The 15516-nt window shown below is 38.1% G+C and overlaps 1 protein-coding gene across 9 annotated transcripts in view; it reads left to right on the top strand.

The window, feature by feature from the left end:
- Positions 1 to 15516, top strand: part of Hectd1 (HECT domain E3 ubiquitin protein ligase 1) — an 89354-nt gene extending 73838 nt beyond the window's left edge. For 5 of the 9 annotated variants that reach the window (XM_048362193.1, XM_048362188.1, XM_048362187.1 and 2 more), the window contains 13 exons: positions 2376 to 2430; positions 2632 to 2814; positions 3748 to 3955; positions 4042 to 4127; positions 4249 to 4376; positions 5124 to 5325; positions 6618 to 6755; positions 7105 to 7712; positions 10859 to 10937; positions 11030 to 11123; positions 12463 to 12613; positions 14310 to 14454; positions 14561 to 15516. In XM_048362193.1, coding sequence (XP_048218150.1) covers positions 2376 to 2430; positions 2632 to 2814; positions 3748 to 3955; positions 4042 to 4127; positions 4249 to 4376; positions 5124 to 5325; positions 6618 to 6755; positions 7105 to 7712; positions 10859 to 10937; positions 11030 to 11123; positions 12463 to 12613; positions 14310 to 14454; positions 14561 to 14698 — 2215 coding nt within the window. In that variant the 3' untranslated portion in view covers positions 14699 to 15516. The remainder of the gene's footprint in view (positions 1 to 2375; positions 2431 to 2631; positions 2815 to 3747; positions 3956 to 4041; positions 4128 to 4248; positions 4377 to 5123; positions 5326 to 6617; positions 6756 to 7104; positions 7713 to 10858; positions 10938 to 11029; positions 11124 to 12462; positions 12614 to 14309; positions 14455 to 14560) is intronic. The other 4 variants (XM_048362194.1, XM_048362192.1, XM_048362191.1 and 1 more) reach the window with 1 other exon arrangement.

Here is a 15516-nt window from a genome sequence, read left to right as displayed (position 1 = left end):
TTATAATAACAATTTTTTAGAAGGGGATGGAGGAGGGGGAGAAGGCTCAAGAGTAGCACCCAGGCCCTGAGTCCAGGCCCCTAGGATCAACACACACACACACACACACACACACACACACACACACACACACACACAACAATTTAGCTGACTAATAACTTAAGAGTCTTATTTGAACTCTTCTATGGAAATTGTGTATAAAGTACTCAATATTTTCTATTCCTAGTTTTTGGGTATGTAGGTTAAGCTTACTTCTTTGTTCATGAATTCAAAAGCATTAATGGCCATGGGGAAGTATATAAAAATGACAGTAGTATTAAGGAATCAATTACAAAAAAAAATGAGACTGGGTGATGGTGGCTCACACCTGTAATCCTAGTTACACTCAGAAGGATCTGAGAATCATAGTTCGAAGCCAGCCTGGGCAGGAACATCTGTGGACTCTTACCTCTTAATTAACCACTCAAAAACCAGAAGTGGCACTGTGCCTCAAAGTAATAGAATGCTGGCCATGAGCATATTTCCTCAGAGACAATGCCCAGGCACCATGACCGGTAGGAAAACCAAAAACATAGAAAGTAGCTTTAGGGGCTGAGGATGTGGCCTAGCGATAGAGTACTTGCCTAACATGTATGAAGCCCTGGGTTCCATTGCTCAGTACCACATACAGAAAAAGCCAGAAGTGGTGCTGTGGCTCAAGTGGTAGAGTGCTAGCCTTGAGGAAAAAAAAAAAAAAAAAAAGCTCAGGGACAGTGCTCAAGCCCTGAGTGCAAGCCCTAGACTGGCAAAAATAAAAAGTAAAAAAATAAAGTAGCTTTAGTTTTTTACAATGTAGTAATAAATGCTATATATTATCTATAAGATAATTACTATTTCATAATACAAATAAGTTAATAGAATCAAATATCGATTATATAATGGCTAATGAAGGTCCTGTTTAGATAGAAAAGAAGTAGTGATGGCATTAATACTTACTTTTTTTGAAGTTTAAAAATTAATTTCAATGCCTTGTATAAATAGCACTCCTGATCATTGTTACTCCTAGTTTTCTTTCCATGTTGAAATGTGAAATGGTTCATATCCCATTTTATTTATTTTTACTATAATGTATGAATATCGTGAGCATTCATATCTTTAAAAACCCTAGATATGATTTGTGTTTTCTTTGCAATAATTCTAAGATTTTAAATTATAACTCAAAAATACGGTTTTTGCTACCTTCCCAGCAGTAGTGGGGCACTTAGAGCCTGGAGCTGACTACGCTGACACTCTGCCCCTTGAGCTATGGGCATCAGTGCTTTTATCTGTAGGTTATATAGATAGGCTCTCACGGTTTGCCCGTGATGGTCTGGGACTGCATTCCTTCCACTTAGGTCTCCCACATAGCTGAGACTTCATAGAGCTGGAATTATAGTCATACGTCACCATGCTCAGCTTACTGATTTGAGAGGTCTTTTCTGCCCAGCTTGCCTCAACTACAGTTCTTTATAGGAGCTGGGATTATAAATACCTGTCACCATGCTTAGTCCAAATTAATATGTTTCTTAAAAGTTCTCTTTAAGACGATATTGGGCACATGAATATAATTCCAGGATTTGGGAGGATGAAGCAGAAGATCCAAATTTTTGAGAGTACATAGTAAGTTCAATACCAGCCTGATCGACAAAGGAAGACCTTATCTCAAAGAATTCAGGGCTGGTGATATAGCTTAATAGTAGATCATCTACTCTGACTCAATACCCAGCAATGCAAAGACAAATATAAAAAACACACCTTAACTTCAGTAGTTACCAAAAGCATATGGCTAGTGAGTGACATCATTCATATACATCTTTTCTTTTTTTTCTGCCTACCTTGAAGCTTGAACTCAGGGCCTGGGCCCTGAGCATTTGTACTCAAGGCTACCACTTGAGCCACAGATCCTCTTCCAACTTTTTTGGTATCTAATTAGAGATAAGAGTCTCATGGACTATGCTGCCAGGACTGGCTTCTCAGATCTCAGCCTTTTGAGTAGGATTTACAGGTATGAGCCACCATTGCCTAACTCATAGATTACTCTTAAGAATTAGTCTTTTTGAGCACCAATGGCTCATGCCTGTAATCCTAGCTACTCAGAAGACTGAAATATGAGGACTAGGGTTTGAAGCTATCCTTAGCAGGACAGTCCATGAGAACCTCACCTCCAATTAACCACCCAAAAAAGCTGGAACAGGAGCTATGGCTCAAGAGGTAGAACAATAGCCCTAGCCTTGGGCAAAAATCTCTGGGACAGTGCCCCAGCACTGGCCCAAAAGAAAACGAATTAGAATCTTGTTGGAGTTAACCACAAATCATGTGATGTATGATTTAACGTGAATAATATCTTCATATTTTAGGATCATGTACAGAGAAATGAAGGATTCAGACAAGGAAAAGGAAAGTGGAAAAATGGTAAGTTATTTTTAGAAGATGTGTTTTTATTCTTGGCTCTTAAATTTAAAATTTGGGTTTTAATTGAACATTTAAGTGGAAATTTGACTAATTTGGAACTCTTTTATGAGTGCATGATCTTAAGGCTAGCTCAGGAAATGCATGTGAAATGTCGTAGATACGTGATTGGGAAAGGCCAACATTTGGTTTTTCCTGTTGTAGGGCTGCTGGTCTGTAGAGCATGTGGAACAGTACCTTGGCACTGATGAATTACCAAAGAATGACTTGATAACCTACCTGCAGAAGAATGCAGATGCCGCTTTCCTGCGTCACTGGAAATTAACTGGCACTAATAAAAGCATTAGGAAAAACAGAAATTGTTCTCAGCTCATAGCTGCATATAAGGTATATATTGGCATAAAAACACTATTTTGTTTGGGATGGCTTGTGCTTTATTTTTCAGCTTTAAAAACTTCATCAGGGGCTGGACGTGTACGCCTCACATTTGCCTCACATCCAGGCCTGGATTTGATCCTTAGCATTAACAAAAAATAGACAATTAAAAAAGCTTTGCCGGGCTCTGTTTGCTCACAACTGTAATTCTAGCTACCTAAGAAGCTTGTTATATTGAGGATCATAGTTCAAAGCACACCCAGGCAGGAATGAGACTCTTATTTCTAATTAACCAGCGAAAAGCCAGAAGTAGAGCTGTGACTTAAGGAGTAGAGCACTAGCTTTGAGCAAAGAAGCTCAGAGACAGCACCCAGGCCCTGAATTAAAGCAAAACCTCCCCAAACAACCCCAAGACTGTGAATTACCACTGTTAATGTTCAAATGCTAAAATTTCAAATATGACCCCTTGTTATTGGATTGGAGTAGTCTTTTAACTAGAGCTTATGGCTGTTTTTTATATATATATATATATATATATATATATATATATATATATATATTTTTTTTTTTTTTTTTTTTTTTTTTGCCAGTCCTGGGCCTTGGACTCAGGGCCTGAGCACTGTCCCTGGCTTCTTCCCGCTCAAGGCTAGCACTCTGCCACTTGAGCCACAGCGCCGCTTCTGGCCGTTTTCTGTATATGTGGTGCTTGGGGAATTGAACCTAGGGCTTCGTGTATCCGAGGCAGGCACTCTTGCCACTAGGCTATATCCCAAGCCCATATTTTTTTTAACAATTAGAATGAATGGTGTGCTAGTGTTTTTATTTCAAAACAATGCAATTAATTCTTTGAAAAATTCCAATACTTTCAAATTAATTCTTAGAGGAAAGATTGATTGCTTTTCTTAAAATTACGTTAATTTCTAGTTTTGCTAATTGTTTCTTCAGGATTTTTGTGAGCATGGAACAAAGTCTGGATTAAACCAGGGTGCCATATCTACTCTTCAAAGTAGTGACATTCTTAATTTGACAAAAGAACAACCTCAGGCTAAAGCAGGAAATGGACAGAACTCTTGTGGAGTGGAAGATGTCCTTCAGCTTCTGCGTATTTTGTATATAGTTGCAAGTGACCCTTACTCAAGAATATCCCAAGAAGGTCTGTAAGATACCTTGTCTTATTTCTATAGCATTTTTATAGCAAGCCAGTTTACATCTTATCAGCTGTGTTAATTAATTTTGCAGATGGTGATGAGCAACCTCAGTTTATTTTTCCACCAGATGAATTTACTAGCAAAAAAATCACAACAAAAATTTTGCAGCAGATTGAGGTAATACATTCACAGGGATGAACTCTTTTTAATTTTTGGTCTTCTTATAGTTTGTATTAATTACCTGTAAGAATTGAGGTTGCTTTTTAACTCTAAGACATGGTTTGTTGTTAATTTTCAGGAACCTTTGGCTTTAGCAAGTGGAGCTCTGCCAGACTGGTGTGAACAATTAACCAGCAAGTGCCCTTTTCTAATACCTTTTGAAACTAGACAGCTTTATTTCACATGTACAGCATTTGGTGCATCAAGGTAGGATTATATCTTTTTATGTTTTTAGAGTAAAGATTTTCTTTTATGTGTTAAGATTGATGTCAGCAATATATTATCTTCCAATCTTGTAAAGAGTTGGTTGATGGGGCTGGGGATATGGCCCAGTGGCAAGAGTGCTTGCCTCGTATACATGAGGCCCTGGGTTCAATTCCCCAGCACCACATATACAGAAAACGGCCAGAAGTGGTGCTGTGGCTCAAGTGGCAGAGTGCTAGCCTTGAGCAAAAAGAAGCCAGGGACAGTGCTCAGGCTCTGAGTCCAAGCCCCAGGACTGGCCAAAAAAAAAAAAGAGTTGGTTGACGTTAAAACTTTTTTCAATTCCATTTGGATATATATTGTGTTGGATTAATATGTATGGAATGAAAAGCTTCTATCACCTAACATTTACTGTATAGTTTTTAGCAACTTACATAAATTATTAGTTGTTAAAATTACAAGGAGTGCCAGGACCCGGGTGGCTCAAACTGTAATCCTACTTACTGTGTACTAGGCTACCATCTAAGGATCACTGCTGAAACATCCCTGACAGGAAAAGCCATAAGTGGAGCTATGGCCCAAGCCGTAGAGTGCTTGCTTGTCTTGAGCAGAAAAGCTTAGGGACAGTGCTTCACTGAGTTGCAGCCCCAGGTCTGGCACAGTTTCAAACTTGATGGTTAAGTTGTATATTCGACTGTTAAGTAAAGTTTGCTACAACTACAGAGGTTTTGTTTTGCTTTTTAATTTCAGAGCAATAGTGTGGTTACAAAACCGACGTGAAGCCACTGTGGAACGAACAAGGACCACAAGCAGTGTAAGGCGAGATGATCCTGGAGAATTTAGAGTTGGTCGTCTCAAGCATGAACGAGTAAAAGTCCCACGTGGGGAATCACTGATGGAATGGGCTGAGAATGTCATGCAAATACATGCAGATCGGAAGTCAGTTCTAGAGGTAACCTCATATAAAATAAGATCGTTTTAAGAGAGAATGAATGACATGGAATTAGCCAAAGTTTATTTTCCACTGCATAAAAACTGTCAGTTAAATATGAGAAGGGATTTCTCAAGTAGGGGTACAGAGGCCTCTTTTTTGCCAGTGTCTTTCATAAGAGAATGCTAGCCCACCACCTTGGGTCAGGATCTTATATGCTTAATGAACAGCAGAGAATAAAGAGTGAAAAGTCATGAGCAAGTGACTCATTTCTTAATGGAGTTGGGTTGACTAATTGCACTTAGGGAGGATTCTTCCTGGCAATCATCCAGATTTTCCTCATCTAAGCTGCGCTAGATCATTTGCAGGTTTGAGCACATAGTTTTATAATATTATTTCACGTAAAATATGCATAGTGTACTGTATTATTGGTCTGTATTGAGAGATGTTACTGCAAATGGCAATATGAAATTCAGGATATTAACTCTTGAGGTACTCTTTACACATTAATTTTATCTTACCTTTATTTAAGGAAATATGGAAATACCTCTATCACAGATGTGAACTGTCATTTGCTCTTTGAATCAGATTGATTGTGTAGATATAATAATACATTTTTAGAAACTATGCAGAACTTTATGGTTTTCAGTTTATTTACAGGCTTTCTTTGCCTGTGTCTTTTTTCTTCTACCTTTATATTTTTCTAATTTAAATAATCCTCACTTTTTTATTACCATGTTATTAAGTTTTTGTTAAGAAATACCATTGAACAAGGTGGATTATGGATAAAAACCTTTAAAGGAACTGCTTAAAGTTATAAATATCATGAAGAGACAGGTAAAAAAAACCTTTACACCATTTTTTCAAGTGATTCAACCTCTTTATCTGAGGTATGATTTCCTTTGATATAAAAAATAAATTACTTTGCAGAGATGTGCAAAGTGATTAATGTGTGAACAATGAGTGCTAAGCACAGTGCTTAGTGGTATAATGACATAAAACAAATATCATTCTTCTCTGTAGAAAATCTGGAATAAAATTCCTCTGTTGCTTATAACATATAAAACTATACTATTGTTGTGTAACAAAAAATATAATAGCACTAACTCACATGTGGGGAATTTTGCTAAGAATTAAATTGTTTAGAAGGGGGTAACAGTGTTTAAAAAGAAATGTACTCATTACTTTACTTTTGTAACTGTAACTCCCCTATTCATCACCTTGGCAATAAATTTTTTAAAAATAATTAAATTATTTAAACAAACATATACCTCAAGTTTACTTTTTTACACCACTATTTGTTCTTATTTTAGGTTGAATTTTTAGGAGAAGAAGGAACTGGCTTGGGACCCACGTTAGAGTTCTATGCTCTAGTGGCAGCAGAGTTCCAGAGAACTGACTTGGGAGCTTGGCTTTGTGATGATAACTTTCCAGACGATGAATCTCGTCAAGTAAGACTTGCCATTTTGTGGTTTGAGTTGGGACTGTCCTTTTGAAAAGTATTAACTATAGTAGTAGTTACACCTTTGAAGCATAAACCAATTTGAGTAATCTTTACATTAAAAGTATTTCTAAAGGATAAAATTTGGACACCCAAAGCCTGGGGGGGGGGGGGTGTGTGTGTGTGTGTGTGTGTGTGTGTGTGTGTGTGTGTGTGTGTGTGTGTGTGTGTGTGTGTGTGTGTGTGTGTGTGTGCACAAGTACATATGTTCGTACCTTTAGAAGAAATACGTTTATAGACTTTTTAAGATAATGAAAAAGCTTTTAATTTTATTTGAATTTTCCTTTCTACAAAATTAGGTGGACCTTGGAGGTGGGTTGAAACCTCCTGGTTACTACGTGCAGAGGTCTTGCGGACTGTTCACAGCACCATTCCCACAGGATAGTGATGAGCTTGAAAGGATCACAAAACTCTTTCACTTCCTTGGCATTTTCTTGGCTAAGTGTATTCAAGACAATAGACTTGTGGACTTACCTATTTCTAAGCCCTTCTTTAAACTTATGTGTATGGGTGACATTAAAAGCAATATGAGTAAACTGATTTATGAATCACGAGGTGATAGAGATTTACACTGCACTGAAAGTCAGTCTGAAGCATCTACAGAAGAAGGCCACGATTCACTCTCAGTAGGAAGCTTTGAAGAGGATTCAAAATCCGAATTTATTCTTGATCCCCCTAAGCCCAAACCCCCAGCTTGGTTTAATGGAATTTTAACTTGGGAAGACTTTGAACTTGTAAATCCACACAGAGCCAGATTTTTAAAAGAAATTAAGGACCTTGCTATCAAGAGACGCCAGATTTTAAGCAACAAAAGTCTTTCTGAAGATGAGAAGAACACAAAATTGCAGGAACTAGTACTGAAGAATCCTTCAGGTTCTGGTCCTCCACTTAGCATAGAGGATTTAGGGTAAGTTTTCAATGCGTCTCCTTTAACCTGATGAATGAATTATCAAACCTGTGGAAGATTACCTGATTTTCCAGATGTGTGTTAAAAGTTTATGTCTTGCTAGACACCAGTAGCTCACACCTGTAATCCTTAGTCAGGAGAATTAGATTTGAGGATTGTCACTCAGAGCCAGCTCAGGCAGGGCAGTTCATGAGAGTCTTTTCTCCAGTTAACCACCAAAAAGCCAAAAGTAAAGCTGTGGCTCAAATATTGGAGTGCTAGCCTTGCACACAAAAGCTCTGGGACAGTGCCCAGGTCCTGAGGAGCTCAAGCCCCAAGACAGGCTCCAAAAAAGTGTGTGAATGAGTTCAGAGCTGACAACATTTTGAAAAATCAGCTAAAATTATATGGCTTGGCAAAGCTCAAAAGCGGTTGGTCTGGAAGTCTCTATCTATAAATTACTGCAGCTCTTTTAGTAAAAATTGTTCGGGAGGCTGAGAAATAGGGCCTAGTGGCTTGCCTGGTACACATGAAACCCTGGGTTCAATTCCCTAGCACTACATATGCAGAAAAAGGCCAGAAGTGGTGCTGTGGTTCAAGTGGCAGAGTGCTAGCCTTGAGCAAAAAGAAGCCAGGACAGTGTTTAAGCCCTGAGTCCAAGGCTCAGGACTGGCAAAATAAATAAATTTCAGTTTATATGCATGTAATTGCTGCACTTTAAAGTATGCTCTCATAATTTTTGATTGCATTGTTTCTTCTTCCCTTTTTTTTTTTTTGTGTGTGTGTGTGTGTGTGCCTGTCCTTGGGCTTGAACTCAGGGCCTGGGCACTGTCCTTGAGCTTTTTGCTCAAGGTTAACACTGTACCACTTGAGCCACAGCCCCACTTCTGGCTTTTTAATGGTTAATTGGAGATCCATATCTTAGCCTCCTGACTTTTCTAGGGTTATAGACTTGGCTATGGCCTCCTGGCTTATGTTTTTATCTTAATGTTTGCTGATAAGATTAGAAAGTTCTGTTTGATAAATGGTGTACAGAAATCATATGCCTCAGTCATATGCATCAGTCAACAATAGGCCACATGTACTAAGGTTATTTCACAAAATTATAAAAGAGGTAAGATTTTTGGTGCTTTAGGTATTCCTTGTATCTTTTTGTTTTTAAGTGCACAACCATTGTGTCATATTAAATATCCTAAAGCTTTGGAGTTTGAACAATAGGCTTATCCTATGTAAACTAGGTGTGTAGTAAGCACAACAATCTATTTGTAAATATGTTATATATTTGTGCAACAAAAATTGTCTAATGCCGGGTGCTAGTGTCTTACACCTGTAATCCTAGTACTCAGGCGGCTGAGATATGAGAATTGAGGTTCAAAGCCAGTCTTGGCAGAAACGTCTGTGAGACTCTTCTTTCCACTTAACCACCAGAAAACTAAAAGTGGCACTGTGGCTCAAAGTGATAGAGCGCCAGCCTTGAGAAAAAGAGCTCAGACATCACCCTGGTCCTATGTGTTCAAGCCCCATGACCAACCAAAAAAAAAGCCTAATTTCATATTTCTGAAAGTGAATCTCATCATAAGTGATACATAACTGTATATTAATAGTGGGTTTTTCACACACACGTATGTTTGTATTTGTTTTGTATATATTGTTACTTCAGTGAAGCAGTAATTTTCCTGTAAAAAGTCTTACATGGCTCTACCATTACTCATCATAAAAAAATCTTTAGTTTGATTATTTTGCTTCATAAGGTTTGAGAATCTGGCTTAGTAGTTTTTACATACAAGATTTTGCATTAAAAATCATGCCACAGAGATGGGCACTGCTGGCTCACGCCTATAATCCTAGCTATTCAGGAGGCTGAGATCTGATGACCTAGTTCAAAGCCAGCCTATGCAGGAAAGTCCTTGAGACTCTTTTTTTTTATTAATTTTTTTTTATTTTTATTTTTTGCCAGTCCTGGGCCTTGAGCTCAGGGCCTGAGCACTATCCCTGGCTTCTTTTTGCTCAAGGCTAGCACTCTGCCACTTGAGCCACAGCGCCACTTCTGGCCGTTTTCTGTATATGTGGTGCTGGGGAATTGAACCCAGGGCCTCATGTATATGAGGCAAGCACTCTTGCCACTAGGCCATATCCCCAGCCCTAGATTGTATTCTTTTATGGACTAGTCAGGTAATTAGGAGGATAATCTTTGGGGGAGGAAAGGTGCAATTTCTGTGCTCCTCTGATTATATAAAATAGTATTTATGGAAATTAACTCCAAGAAATGAAAATGAAGTTTTAATTTGTTTTCTTTTGGTCTTATTTGTCCATTTATCTGTTTTTGAGAGGGTACGGGGGTGACAAAAATGGAGGGGAAAAAGGTGAACAAATGCAGCAGTGGTACTCACTAGACACTATGTTGAAAATGAACTAGACCTTGTGGGTGGGGACAGGAGGGAAAGCTAGGACAGAGTGAAAGAAGAGGTGACATTGACCAAAAAGAAATGTACTCATTACCTGACTTATGAAACAATAAACCTTCTGTACATCTCCTTTATAATAACAACAAAAATATGTTAAAAAATTTTAAATCTTGCCTCAGCCAAGCACCAATGGCTCATGCCTGTAATTGTAGCTACTCAGAGGCTGAGATTTATAGACAGTGCTTTGAAGCCAGCCCAGGCAGAAAAGTCCATGAGACTTCACCACCAAAAAGCAGGAGTGGAGATGTTGCTCAAGTGGTAGGATGTCAACCACCAATACCAGCATCAAGAGAAAGAGGAAAGAATTTTTTTGCCTCATGTTCAAGGATTTAGGCCCAATCCTTAGCACTGTAAATTAAGAGTAAAACTTAGTTCTCATATTTACATCTAACAGTGTTATAGACATTAAGTACCAAGCTGAGCACTCATGCTTTTTCACCTGTAATCCTAGCTGCTCAGGAGGCCGAGCTCTGAGGATCCTAGTTCAAAGCCAGCCCAAGCAGGGAAGCCTGTGCGATTCTTATATCCAATCAACCATCAAAAGGCTAGAATTGGAGCTGTGGCTCAAGTGGTAGAGCACTAGCCTTGAACAAAAAGCTCAGGGACAGCATCCAGGCCCTGATTTCAAGCCCCAGGACCTCACAATAAACAACAGCAGTAGTGCTGAATGTCAGTTAATCTTAATTTTTTTTTTGTCCTCAGATTAAATTTCCAGTTTTGCCCTTCCTCTAGAATATATGGTTTTACAGCTGTGGATCTGAAGCCAAGTGGTGAAGATGAGGTAAAGATAACTTTTGTAAAGCGAGTTAAATGAGCCGTTACTGAAATAGTATTAAAGTATTAATAATAATGCATATGAATTTTCTTTTCCAGATGATAACAATGGATAATGCAGAAGAGTATGTGGATTTGATGTTTGACTTTTGTATGCATACAGGTATTCAGAAACAGATGGAAGCCTTTAGAGGTAATTTTGAAGGATAATAATCCATTGCCATTGAAACAGCTGAAAGTATGATCAAGACTGCTGAAAATCACTAAACTTGCCTCCTAATTTCTTGTCCTCTAAATAATTAGGACCTACAAGTATTAAGAACAGGCTACAACATTCTAAAGCTATAATATACTTGTACGTTTCTCCTCTTATTATACTGGGTTCCCACATTGGCTTTCATTTCTTCATTTGTTAGCAGACTTAAGATTGTATACCTTCTACATTACACAGTGAAGGTGAATTGATTCATCATGGGCAAGGGATGAGATCTTTTTTTTCCCTCCAAAGGCCATTTGTGTATTTGTAACATCAATATGACCATACAAAAGTATCAATACAGGTAGACAGGCTGTGGGCATTTTATGTCTATCCTGACATATACCAAATGATTTCTTATTTGGCCCTTGGGTAGCCATTCCCCACCTGTGAATACCATGAAAATTCTTCAAGTGAAGACTAGAAAAAGTATAGTAAGCCACTTTTGAAAACATGAATCCAACATTGGCTGCTTTTATGACACAGAGCTCTGAGTACTGCTTGTAAGAATTTGGCCATTTGCTGGGTGTTGGTGGCTCAGGCCTCTAGTCTTAGTTACTATGGAGACTGCACTCTGAGGATTGTAGTCCGAAGCCAGCTTGTGCAGCAAAGTCCATTGACAATCTTAACCACCAAAAAGATAGAAGTGGAGCTGGGGCTCTAGTGGTAGAGTGCTAGTGCCAGACTTGAACAAAAAAATGTTTAAGGACAGGACCCAGGCCCTGCAAGCCCTCAAGCCCTAGTACTGGCAAAAATAAATAAATAAATAAATAAATAAATAAATAAATAAATAAGATTGGCAACTAGCCACAATAAGTATGTTTTTTCTTCCTAATTTACTTCATTGTTTTAGCAGTGATCAAAATGAGTATTTTCATAGTTTACATTTTGAGCATTTTGATTGTGCTGTGATGTGTATGTGTCTGGATGATGGGTGGATGGATAATCTATATGTAGATTTTCTTTGTGTGTCTGGGGTGCCACGTTTTGATCTTGTCATTTTTGTATTTTTGTAGTACTAAGGATTATACAGGGCCTTGCATAAACTAGGCTAATACTCTACCATTGAGCTACATCCCTACCCCCTAAACAGAGATTTATATCTTAAATCTCCAGACCTTTTTATTTTTCAAGCTATTTTGATTTTTGTTTATTCAAACATTTATTTTTTCCCCATTTTCTGTCCACTTGGATGATAATGAGCAGTTTTGCTTGATTTTAAATTTTGGTACTTTGTAATCATAACTTAGAAACTAAGTTGTGCGTTTTAATCTAGATGGCTTTAACAAAGTTTTTCCAATGGAGAAGTTAAGTTCCTTCAGCCATGAGGAAGTCCAGATGATTCTTTGTGGAAACCAGTCACCTTCCTGGGCCGCAGAAGATATTATCAATTACACTGAACCTAAACTAGGTTACACCCGTGACAGGTATGTGTCGGTAATTTCCCAGTGTACAAAATTGTTTATAGGCAAAGCTCTAATGATAAGTTCTTTAAAAAACTCACTGAATTACATTGAAGATGCATACGCAATGATAAGGCCATGAGGCTACACAGACACTAAATAATGGCTGCTATTTCATTTTCTCCTGTTTTAATTGTTCATTATTTAAAAATTTGGCCAAAAGGTGCCAGTGGCTTGTGCTTGTAACTCTAGCTATTTATAATTCAAAGCCAGACTGGGCAAAAAACATTTTGTCTTTACAGTGATCCTCACCTATCGTGAAAATTACGTTCCAGAGACCCCTGCGATAGGTGAAAATCCTCAAAGTCCAGGGTTGGATAGTTAGTTGTTCCTCACTATATTGTGGTTGTTTTTGTTTTTTTTTTAAACCCGTGATGCTGTGAATCTGCAATAAGTGAACCATTATATAGCGAGAGATGACTATGTTTACTATTAACCACTCAAAAGGCAGAAGTGGAAATGGAACTCAAGTGGTAGAGCACCATCCTTGAGCAAAAAATAAGGGACAGTGCTCAGGCCCCGAGTTCAGATCCCAGTACTGGCACACACACATTAAAAAAAAATTGGTGGGTTGGGATATGGCTTAGTGGCAAGAGTGCTTGCTTCATATACATGAAACACTGGGTTCAATTCCCCAGCACCACATAGACAAAAGCCCGAAGTGGTGCTGTGGCTCAAGTGGTAGAGTGCTAGCCTTGAGCAAAAAGAAGCCAGAGACAGTGCTCAGGCCCTGAGTTCAAGCCCCAGGACTGTCAAAGAAATAATGATAAATAAATACAATAAAAAAATATTTTTTAAAAAATTGGCTAAATTATAAGTACTTAGAATATGTGGCATAAATGGTAAAAGGCTCTGCTTTTAATTCAGGTATAAAAAAGTGATCTCTATGTATGTAGGTATATATACATACACACAGCTTAAGAAAATCATCACAAAATTAGCATACCTTTATACTTGGTACTCAGAATAAAAGACAATAATATAACATATAGAAGTCTTACCATGTTCTTTTCTAGTAGTTAAATAACTATCTCTTGGTAAGTTGCTTTTGAACTTTAATGTGAAATCAAGTAGCCTATACTCTTTATGGTCTGGTTTCTTTTAACAGAATAATTATGAAATTGATCAATTGTGTGGCATTTGGTCTTTATTAATAGATATTATTTACACAGAGTAACCATTTTACTGGAATGAAAATGGATTATTTCAAGTTTTCTTTGATAAATTGGGTTAGCTAGTACTATTTGCCTTATTTAGATTAATTATACAAATTCATCTTGAGCTTATGTGGTTTTCTGAGTTTGTTGCAGGTTAGATTTTAGGTTTCAGTTCCTTTTTTTTTTTTTTGCCAGTCCTGGGCCTTGGACTCAGTGCCTGAGCACTGTTCCTGGCTTCTTTCCGCTCAAGGCTAGCACTCTGCCACTTGAGCCACAGCGCCACTTTCTGGCCATTTTCTGTATATGTGGTGCTGGGGAATTGAACCCAGGGCCTCATGTATAGGAGGCAAGCACTCTTGCCACTAGGCCATATCCCCAGTCCCTCAGTTCCTATTTGTAAAAATGCAAGACAATCTTTGACATTTTTAAAGTAGCTATAAGTACAGTGTTTTTCCACTTAAATTTGCTGTCCATTCAATATAACTATACTTCTCTTCCTTTAGCCCTGGTTTCCTGAGGTTTGTGCGAGTTTTATGTGGCATGTCTTCAGATGAGAGGAAAGCATTCCTGCAGTTTACCACTGGTTGCTCAACTCTACCCCCAGGTGGACTGGCTAACCTCCATCCTAGACTCACAGTTGTACGAAAGGTAAAAACTAGCTGATGGGAATCCCAGTGCTATTTAGTTCCATCAGTATTTAAAGGAAGAAACAAAAAATAAACCCGTGGTGTTCTATTATTGTCATTCTTTACAGGTTGATGCTACTGACGCAAGCTATCCATCAGTCAATACATGTGTGCATTACCTTAAGTTGCCCGAATATTCTTCTGAGGAGATCATGAGAGAACGATTGCTAGCTGCTACAATGGAGAAAGGCTTTCATCTCAATTGAGTTCTGAAGTAAAACGGGAGTCATCAGAGACTTACAATTCTAGTGAAGCCTCTTGTGTTTGTGTGCAGAGAAGTGTGATCCTCCACGCTAACGACACTTGCCTTTTTTCCCACCATTAAGGCTTTAAGAACATGTGGAATAAGTTTGTTAGCTGCTAATGACAAAAAAAAAAAAAAATCCTGTAACTACCCAGCCAGCAGATATATTGCACAGGACAGGACACTGTGTTGATTCACAAGGGCTCATGTGACTGGAAAAGATAGTCCCACTCACCGACTGTTCCAAAGAGCAGCTTCTCAGATCTTCAGTGTTCACTGGTAAATTTCTAACAGTGTATTTGTGTAAAGTTTGTTATTTCATATTCCATACACTACAGTTGCCATCACTGATCCCCCGTTTTGCTGACTTTGAAGCTACTTCATCAAAAATCCTGCTTCCTTAAGACATAGAGAGTTAATGAGCATCTCAAGCTTTTTCTTTTCCTTTTTAATGATGCCTGCACTATTCTAGTATTCTCTCTTTCGTTTGGCATATAATCATGCACAACCTTTTTATTTCTTTGAGGTGGGAGTATATTTTTATTTCCTAAATGCCATACTATAAAGATCAAATTAAGTGTGTTTGTGCAGCTCAAAAATAAAAGATATATTAAGGGAGGGGGAAACACTGGTCTAGGTGCAAGGCACACTTGAAGCAAGTTTTATGTTTGGTTGTATTTTCTTTGTATATTATAAACATTTATTTAAACTTGTTGCAGTTTGAAGTAAATTTCCAAAATGTATGCTCAACAATAATCATTAAAATGTTTGCAGCGTACA

The sequence above is a fragment of the Perognathus longimembris genome, chromosome 14 (genome assembly GCF_023159225.1).
Source record: "Perognathus longimembris pacificus isolate PPM17 chromosome 14, ASM2315922v1, whole genome shotgun sequence".
Classification (NCBI taxonomy): domain Eukaryota; kingdom Metazoa; phylum Chordata; class Mammalia; order Rodentia; family Heteromyidae; genus Perognathus; species Perognathus longimembris.
Note: the sequence above shows the minus strand (reverse complement) of the source record. Positions and strands in the feature narration are given on the sequence as shown.